Genomic DNA, 18905 nt, shown 5'->3' with positions numbered 1-18905 from the left:
GGGAATTGTAACACGAAAGAAATAAAAATGCTTTAGAGTTCTAATATAAGAGCTCTAATAGCTTTAATGGGAAGGTGAAACCCATCTTGATGTGATGTTTGTGTCTTATTTTGTTTTGTTTTGTTTTATTTTTTTTTTATTTTGACACGTCATTAGAGCTCAAATTAGACCTCTAGATTTAGAGCTCATTTCCCCGAAAGAAAAGGAACGAAAAAGAGAAAGAAATGGGGCCTGAAATCACATGCACGTATATCAGAGCCCCAAAAGCAAAGGACAGATGGCCAAATGGAACATTTACAGCTAGAAGAAGAATGGACTTGTATAGTTTGATTAGGTGAAGATTGGACTAGTTTGATTAGACTTCTATTTAGGGCCGTAAATGATTGTGTTGTTTGCGAACTCAGCTCGGTTCAATTTGGTAAGAGCTTGGTTCGATTTAATTCGTTAAGTAAAGAAATAAGTTTGAGTGAAAATTTTGAACTCATTTAATATACAAGTAGAGTTGGAATTTGTTTGAATAAGTTCAACTCATTTAATATTTATTTAAATAATAAAACAAAAATATAATTATTTATATATTTAGGTCATATAAATAATAACAAAAAACAACAAATTATCAAATTTCGAATCAAGTTCAAAGTTAATTAATATTAATGAGTGGAGCTATATGTTTGTCTTAACTTAAAAAAATCAAAAAGTTAAAAAAATCACTATCTTATTTAAATGATATCACCTTTCTATAACATCACTTAAAATCCAACTTATATTTCATAAAAAGTTAAAAAGTGCACTTATTTGGATTGTTCCAGACCACTCCTGAAAAGTGGACAAACACACCTGTAAACATGTGAGAATGCCAAGCAAAGACACAAGGCATATGTGGGTGAAACGAAACATTCCAACTTTCCCAAGTAGTCATGTGGCATTGTTGAGTGCTCTGTCTTTCTCCAATAGTCTTTCTTATCTTTATATTTTGTTCTTCACTATTCAACTATTTTTTTCTTTGGGAAATATAAATCATTTTTGGAATTCAAATGTCTGATAAATTAAGTTACCCCAATGATTCCCCGACATAGATTATCTCCCTTCTATGACGGCTGGATTCACCTTTGCCTTGACCTCGAAACAGAGCTCAAGTTTAGAAGGAAATAATAATAATAATAATAAATCAAGTTTATTTGAGGAGGCAGATCGCATCAATAGAATTGAAAATTTAAATGCCATCTCCCTTGTCCATTTCTTTCTATTCGTAATTTTCATGCAAAACTATTAATGAAAATAATGTGATGTGATAATGACATTTTTAAAAATATAAGCAGTTAGTTTAAAGTGATAAAATCAATACTGAAAACATCATTCAGTATTGATTTAAATCATCATCATTTTATTATCTCCACTCCAGTTAATAATATGTTTGACATAATGTATTATTTTCAAAGAGATATAGAAGACGACACCATATCACATGAGATTTTTAAGCAATCTAAACTAACTAAAAACATCAAATGTCTCCATGCATGCAATATTCATGTTTCAATTGGGGGAAGGGCCCATCATTACATCTATTCATCGAGTTAAGACAGGCATTTTAATATCCACATTTTTAATGTGTCAATTCTGAATAAAAAAGCCATAGATCTTTTTGGAAACACAGGAACCAAAATGCAAATAGTACAGTACATTAATTCTCAAATAAAATCAAATGTAGTTCACGAGTGGCCTTTTTTTTTTTTTTTTTTTTTTTTTTTTTTTTTTTTTTGTCGTCGTCGTCGTTGTTGCTGCTCGGTGGCCTTTTATTTCAATTGACTCATTTCACAGAAGCAAATATGGGGTAACTTAGCTCCTAAATAATTAAAAGACAACCTTTCATTACAGTGATGGCTTTCCCTCTAAGTAGCACTCTCTGTCTCTTTTCGTCAAAATGGAGGTTTAGCGTCCCACCTCTTGGTGATGCCTGCATCAAGTAAACAGTACAACTCATGAATGAACCAAAAACCACGCAATCGAGGCACGGAAGTGAGAGAGCATAAATTAGAGTTATGTTAGGGACTCCAAATAAATTATCAAATTTTTTTTTGTGAGAGATTTGATAAGAAATTTGATAATTTATTTGGAGTTCATAACATTTTCTCATAAATTATTCAGTCTTCTCAAAACACTATCAACGTGTGTTGCTATTAGTCAGTTACACTATCAACGTGGTGTTGCTGAATAATTGAGAGAGAGAGATTACCGCATATGCAACAAAATCATTTTTCCCCAACTTTTTAGACCAATAGACTGCTAAGGCACAATGTGCACTCCCACAAACATGATCCTGAAATGTAACATTTCCAGTAACATATGAGTGGGAAAAAAAGAAACAAACCCAATGTGCAGTACTTTGTCTACAAACTACAACCACAGACCATATGAAGATTTCTGGTCTTTTACATTTTAAAAGTACATGCAAAGTTCAAGAATGATGAAGACAATGTTTTGTTTACCCACAAAATCAAAGGGCAAACTTGGCTAAAAATTAAAGATCAAATGAACTGATAGAACTCATGAAGTAGTTTATATTACCTCCATGACTCCCAATTTTGGATAGAAAAAGCGACTAAAAAAGTCAAAATCAGATCCTGCAGGAGCAGGCCCTGTAACAATGAGTCCCCTTCCTGGACATTTTTGTATTTCGTCGAACTGGGGCTGTAGATCTGCTACAGTCTTTCCCAATCCAAGCACAACCTGCCCAAATACATATATATCATCTTAATCTGAATATCTTTGCAATCTAACCATCATTTTTTTTTTTCATTTATATGTAGTTTCAATCCAAATACAAAGTTGCATACTTGTGAGTAGACTATAAATTGGCTAAGAATCAAGAAAACATACAATGTGGTCTTGTGCACCGGTTTTCTTGAAGTCAATCACGGAAGCAACATTCAAGGCTTTAGAAATTGATAGAAACTCCTCCTCTGTAGAAGAATCGGATTCAACAAGTGGGACTACCGGAAAATCCAACTCAATTGAAAAACAATCCTGTGATTCTTCACTACTATTGTTCTTCAAGTTCAAGGAATGTGTTTGTTTGACTTCTGGAATTCTTTTAGCAGTCAAAACTCCTGATAGTGTCATAAACTCGATTTCATTTCCATTTACCAAACCAGATGTGAATAGAAAGTGTGAAGCTGCTAAGGTTGCATGGCCACAGAGTTTAACCTGAAAGCATGTGCATCAATTTTATTTTATGTCCAGATGAAACATATAGATGTCCTTACATTTTTTTAATTTTTCATTTCAGAGGTTTCTTCTGAGCTTGGATTTGGATTGTCTTATTTTAGGATTTAAGAATCTTGTTGGCTCCATCCACTACCCACATGGTAAAGAGCCCACCATCCACATAGTGTGGGTGGCACTAGGTGGTAAAAGAAGGTGGTGGAGGGCAACACTAACTCACTAATGGAAGATAGTGGGGGTGGCACCACCTTGGCCAATTATGGCTAGCACTTCACCTACTCCTCATCTCTTGGTTATAAATTGAGATGAGTGAGGAGGGGTTTGTATCATCAGAAATTGGAGAGTGAGAGCTGTGAGTTGAGTGAGTTTCATCTCCTCCTCTGTTATTGTATTTTTGCTCCATTTTAGTGATAATTCCCATTTCTGTCCGTGGATGTAGGCATTGGGCCGAACCACGTAAATATTGTGTTCTCTGTGTGTGTGAGATAATTCTCTGGGTGTCTTTGTTCCTAACAAGTGGTATCAGAGCCTCGTTGGTGGCGTTTCGGAACAAAAACAGCGTGTTGTTCGAAACTGCCCAGAAATCGTATTGCTCGAAATCAGATTTTGAGCATACCAGGAGCAAGGGCTCGACGAGAGGAGTCCAGAAATATAAAGCAGACACCCAACGGAGGCCGGACGAGCTCTCACGCGCCCTTGGAAGTTGGCGCGTGAATCCCAGTCGCTCCACGCGCCACCACGCGCCGTTCAGGCACCCGGCGCGTGATCCCAATCGCACCCACGCGCCCCACGCGCGCTTCAAGGAAGACGACGACTGAGGGACCGCGCGTGCCAGACACGCGCCGCACGTGCCCACGCCAGCCGACGTCATCAGCCGATCGAAGCCGAGCCGTTGAGCCGAAGCCGCGTTGACCGAGCCTGAGCCGCTGACCGAGCCGCTGACGTCAGCCAGACGCCAGCCGAACCGGAGAAAAATCTGGTGCTTCTCAGGCGCACCAGATTCTGCCGATCTGAACCGTTAAAATTGTTTTGGCTTGATCGAATCCATTTGGAGTCCATTTTTGGTGATCCAATAGTGGTTTCTGACTATTTGGAGTATTCCGGACACATCCGTACGGTCAGATTTTGCAAATAAATTTTTCAAAAATTCGCAGTTTTTATTTTGGCAATCCGAAGTGCTTTTCCGGCTAATTTGAGCAGTCCGGACTTCACAGCAAAGCCTGTTTTTCAAACAGAGATTACTTTCTGGATGATGGAGAAATCCACATCAGCTTTAGGGCCGATGATTTGGTTGAACGCTTCTAATTATGCGATATGGAAGCCGCGGATGGAGGACGTCCTGTATTGTAGAGATTTGTTTGACCCTATAGCGCTAAAGGGGGTCAAACCAGATGGAGACAAGGATGGGGACTGGATAAAAACCAACCGGAAGACTGTCGGTCAAATCAGACAGTGGATTGACCACAGTGTGTTCCACCATGTTGCCCAAGAGACAGACGCCTATGCCCTATGGATGAAATTGGAGGGCATGTACCAGTCCAAGACCGCACGGAACAAAGCCTTGATAATGAGAAGGCTTATAAACCTGAAGCTGAAGAATAGTGTGTCTGTTGCTGAACACACCAGTGAATTCCACAGCCTTGTGAACCAGCTTGCATCAATCAAAATGGAGTTGGAGGATGAGATGCAAGCATTATTATTACTCAGTTCCTTACCAGACAGCTGGGAGACGTTGGTGGTTTCTCTCAGTAATTCTGCACCCGAAGGGAAGCTGACCATGGGGATGGTCACAGACGCCTTATTCAACGAGGAGGCAAGGAAGAGAGAGATGGAAGGAGAGCAGTCCCATGCCCTTGTCACAGAAAGTAGAGGCAGAGATAGAGAAAGGGGCAGAGGTAGAGGAAGAAGTAAAAGCAGAGGGCGTTCACAGTCCAGACAGGACAACATGAGGAGGTGTTTTTACTGTGATCAAGAGGATCACGTAATAAGAGATTGCCCAGAGAAAAAGGCGGACAAACAAGCCAAAGAGAAGGCTAAGGGACACGGAGGTCCCTCAACTACAGCAGTTGCAGTGCATTCCTCTGACGATGAAGAGATGTTGCTTACAATCTCGTCAGAGTTGGAGACACCCGGCTGGATTTTGGATTCAGGGTGTACGTTCCACATATGTGCGGATAAGAAGCTTTTCTCCACTTATCGAAGAGTCAGCGGTAGCACTATCCGGATGGCCAACAACACAGTGAACAGAGTTGTCGGCATAGGGACAGTGCGGTTCCTTACTAAGACTGGAAGAAAAGTAATTTTATCTGAGGTCCGACATGTGCCAGGAGTACGGAGGAATCTAATCTCTCTGAGTATGCTAGATCTAAAAGGAAATTGTTTCTCATCTAGTGGCGGGGTTCTTCATGTACACAAAGGTGATAGAGAAATGTTGCAAGGCAAATTGTGCAACAAACTGTATAGACTGGAAGGAGAAGTTTTGACAAAGATGAGTGTTGTCAAATGCCAGTCGAAGGGTACAAAGAGAGAACATACGCAACCAAAGCGTATGATTGAGCAAGGCTTTCATCAGGAATGGCGAAAACGATGCACGGGAACGCAATGAGGCAGTTCAAAGGTGCACAGATCTGAGCCAGTGAAGCCAATCTTGAAGAAAGTTCAGAGCAAAGAAACCAAGTCTGTAGAGACTATGCCAGTGAAGAAGAGAGTTTCTTTTGCTTCCGTGTTAGAGACATTTTGCAACCTCTCAAAAGATGCATGGAAGGGAGGGATGCAATCTCAAGTCGCAAAGTGAGCTTTGCAATGCACTCCAATAAGGGGGTGCAAGCACTATGCACGGAGTTGTATAGTGGTAACTTGTACAGACCGGTGGAAGTTGTCTTGGCAGAAGGGCTAACTGTCAAACATCAGAACGGACGTACAAGTGAGACAGAACCGAACATCAGGGATTGCAGCACAGACAACGGGCGTATGAGATCGCTGGGAAGTTGTTCTGAAGTGCAGAAAGCAAAGGCTGGTTGTTTAGAAATAAGCTCCGAGCAAGGAAAATTGAGGATATTGATGTGTCAAACTCTGAAGTTTTCTAGTTGCTCCCGTGTTCATCATGCAAGGAGTTGTACGGTAATGCAAGGGTATCCCAAGCAGGGGGTACAGGGCATCCAATCAGGGGGAGCTGTGTCTTGGCAGTCCAAGCTGAAAAGTCAGTTGTCCATGTGGGCGTGGAGGGGGAGAATTGTTGGCTCCATCCACTACCCACATGGTAAAGAGCCCACCATCCACATAGTGTGGGTGGCACTAGGTGGTAAAAGAAGGTGGTGGAGGGCAACACTAACTCACTAATGGAAGATAGTGGGGGTGGCACCACCTTGGCCAATTATGGCTAGCACTTCACCTACTCCTCCTCTCTTGGTTATAAATTGAGATGAGTGAGGAGGGGTTTGTATCATCAGAAATTGGAGAGTGAGAGCTGTGAGTTGAGTGAGTTTCATCTCCTCCTCTGTTATTGTATTTTTGCTCCATTTTAGTGATAATTCCCATTTCTGTCCGTGGATGTAGGCATTGGGCCGAACCACGTAAATATTGTGTTCTCTGTGTGTGTGAGATAATTCTCTGGGTGTCTTTGTTCCTAACAAATCTGCATTCCTTGTTTTAGCTTTTGAATATCTGATCTGGATAGAGCAACATTTTTACTATTTTCTCATACTGCTGGTGGATTTGTATACATGTAGTGAACTTTGAATACAAGTGGATTGTGGGCAAAAATGATATTTATGATTTTGCCATCAGCCTTTAGAAGGTTGTGTTTATAATTGTAGGATTTGGGCTAATATTCAAATTGTTAAATATCATTTTTGCCCATTTGGTAGACTTATGCCTAACGTTGTAAAATCTATCAACATATTCTAACTCGACTCGTTATATAAGTGAGTCAAATTTAATTTTACAAGTTATTAATTTTTTATTTGGATTAAAACTCAAGCCCCGTTTGGTAAAACTTGTTTGTAGCTTAAAGCCACTTATAGCTTAAAATAAGTTATTTTAGAGTGTTTGGTAAAAATTATTTCACCAACTTATAGCTTAAATAAAGCTAATTTTCAACTTATTTGGAAAGTGGGTCGGGAGATGCTTAAGTTCATAGCTTAAGCGCACGGCTGTGTTGTGGGTGCTAAAATGACTTAAATGCCCCTCCTAATCTCCATTATTTACGAAAATGCCATTATATATATCCGTCTGAAAACACTGTTCACACACTCTCTCTCTCTCGATGAAGGTGATTTCTGGCAGTGTGGAGGCGATTTTCGGCGTGTCGAGGTAATTTCTGACGTTGTGCTCTCGCTCTCTCTCGCTCTCTCTCTCTCTCTCTCGATGAAGATGAAGATCTAGATTGCTCGTTGATGAAGATGAAGATCTGGGTTGATCTAGAGTTGCCGTCATAGCGATCTCAAGGCATCGCGATCTCAAAACCCTAGGCATCGCGATCTGCCGTCATCTCTCTCTCTCTCTTTCTTTCTCACGAACCAATAAACCATCCCGGTGTTGTTCAGGCGGGTGAACGGTGACGAGCGACAGCACTCCCTCTCTGCCGTTCCAGATCGCGGTGGTGGCTAGGTTGCAGATTACCGGCGTACAGAAGGTTCATGAGGAAGGAAGAGAAGAAAAAAAAATTATTAAAAACAAAAATAAATTTATTTGGTAATTTCTTTACCAATTAAAAACAAAAATTAAAAACAAAAATAATCAATTAAAATAAATTGCACACTTTAAATAAATTTATTTCGATTAATATCAATAAATAATAATTAAAAACAAAAATAAATTTATTTGGTAATTTCTTTACCAATTAAAAACAAAAATTAAAAAAAAATAATCAATTAAAATAAATTGCACAATTTAAATAAATTTATTTCGATTAATATCAATAAATAATAATTAAAAACAAAATAATAAAAATAATAATTAAAAACAAAAATAAATTTATTTGGTAATTTCTTTACCAATTAAAAACAAAAATAATCAATTAAAATAAATTGCACAATTTAAATAAATTTATTTCAATTAATATCAACAAATAACAAAAAAAAATTGAAATAATTGTTCTAATTTATATTAATGAAAACAAAAAAAATAATAATAATAAAAAAATGAAATAACTTCTATTAAATGAAATAACATGTATATTAATTGATATTAATTGCAATGAATTAATAAATTAAACAAAATTAACAATTGATATTGTTAATGAAAATAATGATTTCTAAAATACTAATTATTTAGTATTAATTCAGACTAATCAAGCCATTAATTGATATTGATTAATAATTTTAGTCTTAATTGATACTGATTAAGCAATTAATCGATACTAATTAATTTATAATGAAAAAAAATTATTACAATAATACTTCTATTACATTTTTATCAAGTGTATTAATTTTTATATTAGTTGATACTAATTAATACTAATTATATTAACTTTTATTAATGAAATAATTTTTTTAAATTAAAATTTAAAAAAAAACTGACAAAATTATCATTTTTATATCATATAAAGGCAAAAAAGTCAATTATACAGAAAAAACTATTTTACAGTTTATTTACCAAACAATATTCCGCTACTTAAATCTATAATCTCACAGCTATACCAAACAGGTTATCAGCTTATGCTCACAACTGTAAGCTATAATTATTTTCCCACCTCGGTTTGATAGGCTTATAAAAGATCAAGTTACAACCTCACTCATGATGATCTCAAAAGATAAAAAGGTGAAACTTAAACATATTTTAAACTCATTAAATTGTAAAATCAAATTTAAACAACCCCTGCTCTCAACTCAACTTGGCTCGATTAGAAGCCTACTTATGCCATTACTAGTTTGGAAGATCCTTTCTAATTGTGTGTATGATAGTGTGATGTTATTAGGTAAAGTATATAAAAAATTGTTTTGCAATAGTCTTTTCATCTTTAATCCAAAAACATATAATTTAAGTCGGAATTATCTCAAAATAAACCTTATTTATGTAAGACTTAAAATTTAAAATTTCGAGAGACTAGTATTGTTTAAGATTTAAAATTTAAAAATTTCTTTCCAAGATTTAAAATTTCATGAGAATAGTATTGTCTCAAAACTAACATAATTTATGTAGGACCACCAAATAAAACAAACAAATAGGGCCAATAAGTGTAATTTTCCCTCTAAAAAGTTCAATTTTGTCACTAACGTCTAAAACGGAACGGAACATTCACAAAAATAAAGGGAAATTTGTTTAAGGTTCTTAATATTAAAATTTTATAAGATAAATGATATATAATATTTTTATAATAGTTATAGTTTCTTAATATTTTTACAGAAAAAATTGATTTAGAGAATTTTGCTAGACTTGGAAAAATTTTGAGGGCCGAAATTTTTCTAATTTGGGTGAAATTACTTTGAGTCAGGTAAAATTTCTCTGAGTCGAATTTGTTGGACAATCTTCACTGTATTTAAATAAATTAAATTCTGTTGTGTACAAACAACATCAAGAATATAAAGAAATAAAGAAAAGGAGAGAATTTGTTTGATTACAAAAATCAAACTCGAAATAAAAATAAATAAATAAATAAAAACAGATTTTATTTTGTTACAAAAATAAAATTTAAATATGATTTTAATAAATAAAAACAATACTGAAAAATAAATTAAATAACTTACTTGATTTAATTTGTTCGAATTATTTTCTGATCAAGTCCAGTGTTTGACACTGTGTCCTTAAGACAGATTCGTCCTCTCCACGGTGCTTTCAGAATTTGGACGTCTATTTCCCAGGATGAAATGATCTTACCACAAACAATAGCAGCACTACAAATTGTTTGCCTTACGAACACACTAAGTATTTACACTCTTTCTTTCAGAAATAAAATGCAACAAGATGAAGAATATAATTAACAGAGGTGAAATACGAAATTTCTGAATGAATAACATCAAATGAAGGTGGTCCTATTTATAGATGTAAAGGTGACTCTTGATTTTAAATTGAACAGGTATGATACCTGTTGGTTTTGAATTCAAACAGATTTGAATCTGTTAACAATTCAAACAGATAGTAAAAATGGGAAGGGCCCTGTTTGGGTGTGCACCAATTCCAAACTAGTTTATTTCTGTTTGAAAACGGGAAGGGTCCTGTTTAGATGTACAGAAAATCCAAATCAGTTTAATTTGAATTCTGGATTTTATTTTACCAAAAAATAAAATAAAATTCAAATGTTTTTGACCCAAAAAGATTAAAAGCCCAACCCAACCACACACCACGCACCCGCGCCCAAGCCCAGGCCCAGCCCAGCCCAGCCCGCCCGGCCGGACGGACAGCGGCGACGGCGCGCGCGCGTGGTGATTTTTGGGTCCAATGGATTTAGCCCATTTTGTCCATAACTTCTCTCTCTAAAACACTTGGGTACCCCTTGGGGCACAACCCAAGTACCAAACACATGCCTTATAAACTCTTTCAAAACTTCCCACCAAATCAATGTGGGACAAGCCAATTTACAACCTTAAAGAATTTCCACCAAAACTCCATTTCCATGGAGCACACTTTGGCTTCAATTTTTCATTCACTCGGTAATGGTTTTGAGCAACCAAATATACCACGTGAATCACAACGCGGCATAGAACTCGTTACCACTTTGACCCGAGTAAATCGACACTCGGGGCCCACCTAAAAAATAGACCAAACTTGAGAAAAAATTCTGGTTTTACCTAGAATTTTTCTACCATTTCCAACAATCCCCCACATGAATGGAATTTGATGACAACGAAAATGCAACAATATGCAGACTTAACGAAAGAGTATAAGTCGAAAAATATCTTGCATCAGGATAGGTAGTTTTCGGCCTTGAACCTTCCCTAGTGATAACCTATCGGACTTACTGGCTAACCAATGGACGCGATGCCTTGAATTGTTCAGCCGTTTGTGTAAGCCAAGACAATAGATTTCACACAAAATATCTTCTAACACATCGTGGTTCTCACTGTTGTGTTCATTTTGGCCTTGAACGCGCTTGGTTTTCATAAGTGTTTCTAGAAAATTTAGCCTTTTCATTCTCATAGAACCGGCCCCAGCTTAACACTCATATAGGTGATTCTTATTGTGAGTATCTCCTTATACTCGTCTTGATTTTATACCTTAATCAAGATATAAGTAATCATTAAAAGCAAAGCTTATCCTTATACCCCTGCATACAACATATGTTGTAGATATCACTTTCACCATAGGAATGGGTAGGGAATTTTTAATCCCTTGGTGATTTCTGGTGAGCCATACATAACTTAGTTGTCCCTTTGAACTTAGTTCTTGGGATCTCTAGTCATATAAGTAGGGTTACCATTATGACGACTCTTATGTAATAGGCTTTAATCCCATCCTCTTCGATGAACTATACACTAGCTCTTTTGTCAAACCTTTTGTTAACGGATCCGCAATATTCTCTTTAGATTTTATATAATCTATTGAGATTATTCCGTTTGACAACAATTGCCTTACGGTATTATGTCGACGACGAATATGTCGTGACTTACCATTATACATATGATTCTGTGCCCTACCTATTGCAGATTGACTATCACAATGAATGCAAATAGCTGGCACAGGTTTTGGCCACATTGGAATGTCTTCTAAGAACTGACGAAGCCATTCTGCTTCTTCACCTGCTTTGTCTAAAGCAATGAACTCGGATTCCATTGTGGATCGTGCGATGCAAGTTTGTTTCGTGGACTTCCAAGAAACAGTAGCGCCTCCTAGAGTAAAGACATATCCACTAGTGGATTTTGAATCTTTAGTATCCGATATCCAATTGGCATCACAATAAACTTCGAGTACTGCTGGATATCGAGTAAAGTTCAAACCATGATCACGAGTAAATCTTAGATATCTAAGAACCCGAATGATCGTTTTCCAATGGTCTTCTCCAGGTTACTAGTGTACCTACTCAATTTACTGATAGCATAAGCTATATCAGGACGAGTACAATTCATTAGGTACATTAGGCTTCCAATGATTTGGGAGTATTTTAACTGCGACACTGCATCACCTTTATTTTTTGATAAATAAAGACTGATGTCTACAGGTGTTCTAGCTAAATTTAAATCATCCTTGATAAATTTATCAAGAATTTTCTCAATATAATGAGATTGAGATAATGCATATCCGTCAGATGTTTTAGTAATATTCATTCCTAATATAACATCTGCGACCCCCATATCTTTCATATCAAATCTTTTGTTAAGCATCTGCTTAGTTGATTTGATCATGTTTTGACTGCTTCCAATAATAAGCATATCATCCACATAAAGACAAACTATGACATATCCTTGGTCAGTGTTTTTAACATAGACGCATTTGTCACATTCGTTTATCTTAAACCCATTAGTAAGCATTGCATGATCAAATTTTTCATGCCATTGCTTAGGTGCTTGTTTTAATCCATAAAGGAATTTTACAAGTTGACAAACTTTCTTTTCTTGCCCTGATACTACAAACCCTTCGGGTTGTTCCATATAAATCTCTTCATTTAGATCACCGTTTAAGAAAGCTGTCTTAACAACCATTTGATGTATTTCTAAATTAAACAACGTTGCTATAGAAATAAGCATGCGAATGGATGTTATTCTTGTCACAGGGAAATATGTGTCAAAATAGTCCAGACCTTCCTTTTGTCTGTAACCTTTAACAACAAGTCTTGCTTTATACTTGTCAATTGAACCATCTGCTTTCATTTTTCTCTTGAATATCCATTTATATCCAAGAGGTTTAGAACCTGGTGGAAGATCCACCAATTCCCAAGTATGATTTTGCATAATGGATTCAATTTCATTATTAACAGCCTCTTTCCATAAAGGTGCTTCAGGACCTGTCATTGCTGCCTTAAAACTTTGAGGTTCATTTTCTAATAAGTATGTCAGAAAATCTGGACCAAAGGATTTTAATGTTCTCGCTCTCTTACTTCATCTTGGTTCATCATTAGTTAAATCCTGTTGGTCGAGACTATTACTAGTCTCTTGTGTTTGATTGTCATTAGTCTCTTGACTTTGTGTACAATCATAAGTTCTTTTCTGTGAACTTAATTCCTGTCATTTCTTGTAAGGAAAGACATGTTCAAAAAACACAGCATTTCTTGACTCTATAATAGTGTTCACATTTATATCAGGTATTTCTGATTTATAAGTCAGAAACCGATATGCACTACTATTCTGAGCATAACTAATAAACACACAATCTACTGTTTTTGGTCCAATCTTAGTCTTTTTAGGAACAGATACTTCAACTTTTGCCAAACACCCCCACACTTTTAAGTATTTGTAGGAAGGCAGTCGACCTTTCCACAATTCATAAGGAGTGCTGTTGGTTTTCTTGTGGGGTATTCTATTAAGAACATAATTAGCAGACAATATTGCTTCCCCCCACAAGTTTTGCGGTAAGCCTGAACTTAGTATCATGGAATTCATCATTTCTTATCTATGATGTGCTTGATTCATAAATTTCAAATCAAAAAATCCAAAATAATTATGACTACACAAATCAGAATTAATGTTTTGACAAAATCATATCCTCATAAAAATTTTTGCCTAAGAATCAAACAATTCAAAAACCCATTTGATTGTACATATTCTTACAACTCAATAACAAATAAATGTCACTGTCATAAAAATATTTGTGACAGAATAAAATTAAATTATCTCAACTAATGCAAGAGATACACCCTCATATTAATAAAATGGTTCATGGTTTAACAAATTCTACTACGCAAGTAAAATAATTATTAATGAGATCTCATGTCACATAATTCAATAATCAACATAAAAGATTTCTTAAATTACTTCCCAATTAAACGAACCGATATAATTACATGCATCTTCATGTTTAAATTTCTCTGGTGTTTAAACACCCATTCAAAATTGATTAGAAATATTCAAATTAACCTGCTTATGCCCAAAGTCGACATAACAATTTATCATTCCAAATCACTTGAAATTATTGTTAAGAAATAACTTGAGTAGATATCATACATGCATATCAAACGCATCAACTAAAAATAATGAATTAACAAAATAAATTAATCATGCACGATCCCATCACTTGCATCATGAAATAAAAGGATTCTCAACTCATAAATAAAATCCAATGCATTTAAACTTTAAACTTCAAAATGACAAAACATACCTTCATTTAATAAGTTTGATTTGTACATAAATAAACAAATTAAATATGCATTAAAATATTCTTGTGAATATATACATATATATATTTTCCGACTCAAGTGCAGAAACAATTTAAGACTATGAATCCACATAAAAATAAAATTAGTTTGTAAAACTAACATTTTACCCTAGAAACAAATTCTTCCATGTATACTCACGATGAACTATGATAAAGTCAAAATAATTAACACATTTTCACAAAGGGTTCAAAAAAAAAAAATGGTCTACCAAACGAAACCATAAGTTACTTACAAAATTAACAGAATGTGACCGAGTCACAAAGTTACATGATTGATTAACAAAATTAATTTTCTAGTTACTAAAATCAGAAAATAAATTACAATACAAAATAATTTTATTTTCCTTGTTACTAAAACTAGTAAAATAAAATACCGGAATAATATCTGATTACAAAAATCAGAAAACCAAACCACAAATTAATTTTCTAGTTACTTAAATCAGAAAATAAATTATAACACAAAATCATTTTATTTTTCTTGTTACTAAAACTAGAAAATACTGTAATTTTATTTTCCTTGTTACTGAAACTAGAAAATAAAATAGCACAAAACTATCTGATTACAAAAATCAGAACAAACACAAAATAATTTTCTAGTTACCAAAATCAAAAAATAAATTAAAACACAAAATAATTTTATTTTCGTTGTTATTAAAGCTAGAAAATAATATAATTTTATTTTCCTTGTTACGAAAACTAGAAAAATAAAATACCAAAATAATTTTCTGTAACACCAAATAATATTCTGCAATTGTTAATGACACCAGTATATTACTACTAGTTGTCAAACAAAAGAGACAGTATATTACTACTATCTGTCAAATAGCATAAATCACTATTTGTTTTTCCAACCAGAATATTACTTTGAAAACACAGAAAATTAAATACAATGAAGATACCAAAAAATGAATATGTCTTAAGATTATAGGACAATCTTCACTGTATTTAAATAAATTAAATTCTGTTGTGTACAAACAACATCAAGAATATAAAGAAATAAAAAAAAGGAGAGAATTTGTTTGATTACAAAAATCAAACTCGAAATAAAAATAAATAAATAAAAACAGATTTTATTTTGTTACAAAAATAAAATTTAAATATGATTTTAATAAATAAAAACAACACTGAAAAATAAATTAAATAACTTACTTGATTTAATTTGTTCGAATTATTTTCTGATCAAGTTCAGTGTTTGACATTGTGTCCTTAAGACAGATTCGTCCTCTCCACGGTGCTTTCAGAATTTGGACGTCTATCTCCCAGGATGAAATGATCTTACCACAAACAATAGCAGCACTACAAATTGTTTGCTTTACGAACACACTAAGTGTTTACACTCTTTCTTTCAGAAATAAAATGCAGCAAGATGAAGAATATAATTAACAGAGGTGAAATACGAAATTTCTGAGTGAATAACATCAAATGAGGGTGGTCCTATTTATAGATGTAAAGGTGACTCTTGGTTTTAAATTGAACAGGTATGATACCTGTTGGTTTTGAATTCAAACAGATTTGAATCTATTAACAATTCAAACAGATAGCAAAAACGGGAAGGACCCTGTTTGGGTGTGCACTAATTCCAAACTAGTTTATTTCTGTTTGAAAACGGGAAGGGTCCTGTTTGGATGTACAAAAAATCCAAATCAGTTTAATTTGAATTCTGGATTTTATTTTACTAAAAAATAAAATTAAATTCAAATGTTTTTTACCAGCCTAGCCCAGCCCGAGCGGACGGCGGCGCGCGTGGTGATTTTTGGGTCCAATGGGTCTAGCCCATTTTGCCCATAACCTCTCCCTCTAAAACACTTGGGTACCCCTTGGGGCACACCCCAAGTACCAAACCCATGCCTTATAAACCCTTTCAAAACTTCCCACCAAATCAATGTGGGACAAGCCAATTTACAACCTTAAGGAATTTCTACCAAAACTTCATTTCCATGGAGCACATTTTGGCTTCAATTTCCCATTCACTCGGTAATGGTTTTGAGCAACCAAATATACCACGTGAATCACAACGCGGCATAGAACGCGTTACCACTTTGACCCAAGTAAATCGACACTCGGGGCCCACCTAAAAAATAGACTAAACTTGAGAAAAAATTATGGTTTTACCCAAAATTTTTCTACCATTTCCAACAGAATTTTCGTTGTGAAAATATTGAGCGACGTTAGCTAATAAAAAAAAAATATTGGACTTCTTCTATTACACAAAGTTGAAGAAGCATATTTCACTAATTTTTTCAGAAAGAAATAGAAGCAATTCTTTTTGGAAAAATTACACATTAGTTAGTGACGTAGCAGAATAAAGCATACGAGACTAGATATCGTTCTAGTAGACGAGAATTCTTAAATCCACAAGAACACTCTTGAATCCACAAGGAAGATAGAAGAAAAACTCTTAAAATATATTATTGAATGAATCAATTACATATGCTTGTAAGCTTATTTATAATAAACTAAACCTAATACTTGTAGAAAAAGTGATTCCAAAATAAATTAGGAAACTTAAATCAACACAAATTAAAAAACTTAAGAGAACTAGGAAATCTAAGAGACTAAAATTCTAAACTATTTAAAATCCTAATCAAAATCTAATTCTAAAATAATAAAATTAAGAAACCTAATAATTCTAAAATATTTGTACTAAATTACAAGAATTCTAATAATACATCAAAAATATTAAAACTAAAAATATAAAAGTTCTTAAAAATCTTGTCCTGAAAGTCTTGTTCAATATCAGTTAGGGTATCTTTTCAAAAAAATAAAAATAAAAATTCAAATCAATTAGAAAGTTCTATAAACATTAATAATTAAATAAGGAATGTTATATTTATTGAATTTAATTTCGTTTAAATTGTTTGCATTTATATATTTTTAATTGATATACCGGTTGATAAGAGCGACAGAGTCAGGTCCCTCTATTTTGGTGGATAAAGCATTTTTTTAATTAAGTAAATATTTTTAACGGGGGTGAAGTGGAATCTGACCTCGACCGTAGGAGAGAACCATCTGAGGCGAAAGCGAGGGTTTATGGACGAGGAGTTTGAGTGATGAACCCACGACTCGGGGTGAGTGATCCGAGTCAAGTAACAGGTTACGGGAAGGTTGAACTCACTTGCAACTGCTTGCAACCATTCTTCATCTCTCTCTTCCTCCAACAAACAAGCTGCCGCCGGGTTTCCCTTCAACCCCGACCCGGTGAACGCGTCCACCTACTCCCACCAGCCCCCACAACACAAAGAATATGAGTCACGTGGATTAATAAATCGAACAAGTTATTGTATAGAGAGAAAGATTACCACGCAGTACTTAACGGGTTTCTTTCCCATTCCGAGAGTCAAAGCTAAAGCTGAAGCTGAAGCTGTGAGGATCTGGCAGTCGGCACCAGAGATTTGTTTGCTCTTCTCAATATTTCATTCTCCATCATTTGCTACCCACGCCATACACGAGTGCGTTAAATTAAATTTATGTACGACTATATTCATTTCGACGTAAAAATTTCTACAGAGAAAAAGTATTTTTGTTTTTACTTTTTGGTATTTGATTGATACTTTAAATAAAAATATTTTATTACTTAAAAAAGAAATTTTGATTAATAAAGTATTATTTATACCTTTTTATTAAGATAAGATATTTATTTAAAAATACTAAATATGTTAAAAAAGTAATGAATGATAGTCAATTTCGTCAAAATTAATTTACGAAAATTTTAAAAATAATTCATTTTTGAGAAATGATATAAAAAAATATTTTTCTTAACAAATATTTTATTTGTTTTTTGATCAATGAAACAAAGGAAAATGAGTTGATAAAAAAAACAAAAAATAAATAAAATATTTTTGATAAAAAATATTTTACATTAAAATAAACGAAATCTTAAATGTGACTATAAATTATTATTTATAATATTAATAATTAAATATATTAATCTTTTATTTTATCTATACGTTAGAAGAGTATTTTATTCATAAAAAATGGAAGATGAAAAACAATCCTGCGTATCCGTGTTCAATGCAGAAAAAAGGCAAGTTGGTGGTGGGTAGTATTCCCAAGACAGACAGAACACTGCTCCCTCCCACTGCACGATTATTAATTAAAGTATCATCTTTCACCGACATCCAAAAGTTTGTTATTTAAGATTAGGAAAATGAGGGGAGTATTAATTAGTGTTATTATTAATGATGTGGTAGTAGGTTTCATTATGAATAATTTGATATTTTGATCTTAGTGTTTTATTTTTATTTTTTATTGAGTGTCATGTCATTAGTAGTCTTTTTAAAATTCAAAATTAATAATCTCTATCATTGTTGTTAAGATTATTAATGTTGCTCACTCGATGCAAAGACCAAAAGACAAAAGGAGAAATTGCCTAAAAAAAATAACTAAGAGGTTGTTTGGGATAAATTAAATAAGTGTATTTTTTATTTTTTTACAAAAAG

At 34.2% G+C, this 18905-nt stretch overlaps 1 protein-coding gene across 1 annotated transcript; it reads right to left on the bottom strand.

Annotated features, from left to right (window-relative positions):
- Positions 1–1514: 1514 nt before the first annotated feature.
- LOC114262778 (uncharacterized) lies at positions 1515–18015 on the bottom strand. The gene is made up of 6 exons (XM_028203173.2): positions 17766–18015; positions 17454–17678; positions 2878–3204; positions 2566–2727; positions 2234–2317; positions 1515–1954 (listed from the first exon to the last, which is right to left on the bottom strand). Exons 1-6 carry the CDS (start codon positions 17793–17795, stop codon positions 1844–1846), a joined length of 939 nt encoding a protein of 312 aa, XP_028058974.2. The 5' UTR covers positions 17796–18015; the 3' UTR covers positions 1515–1843.
- Between the last annotated feature and the right edge of the window lie 890 nt (positions 18016–18905).

Source organism: Camellia sinensis, chromosome 14 (assembly GCF_055761805.1).
Source record: "Camellia sinensis isolate YWXY chromosome 14, ASM5576180v1, whole genome shotgun sequence".
NCBI classification, from domain to species: Eukaryota; Viridiplantae; Streptophyta; class Magnoliopsida; order Ericales; family Theaceae; genus Camellia; species Camellia sinensis.
Note: the sequence above shows the minus strand (reverse complement) of the source record. Positions and strands in the feature narration are given on the sequence as shown.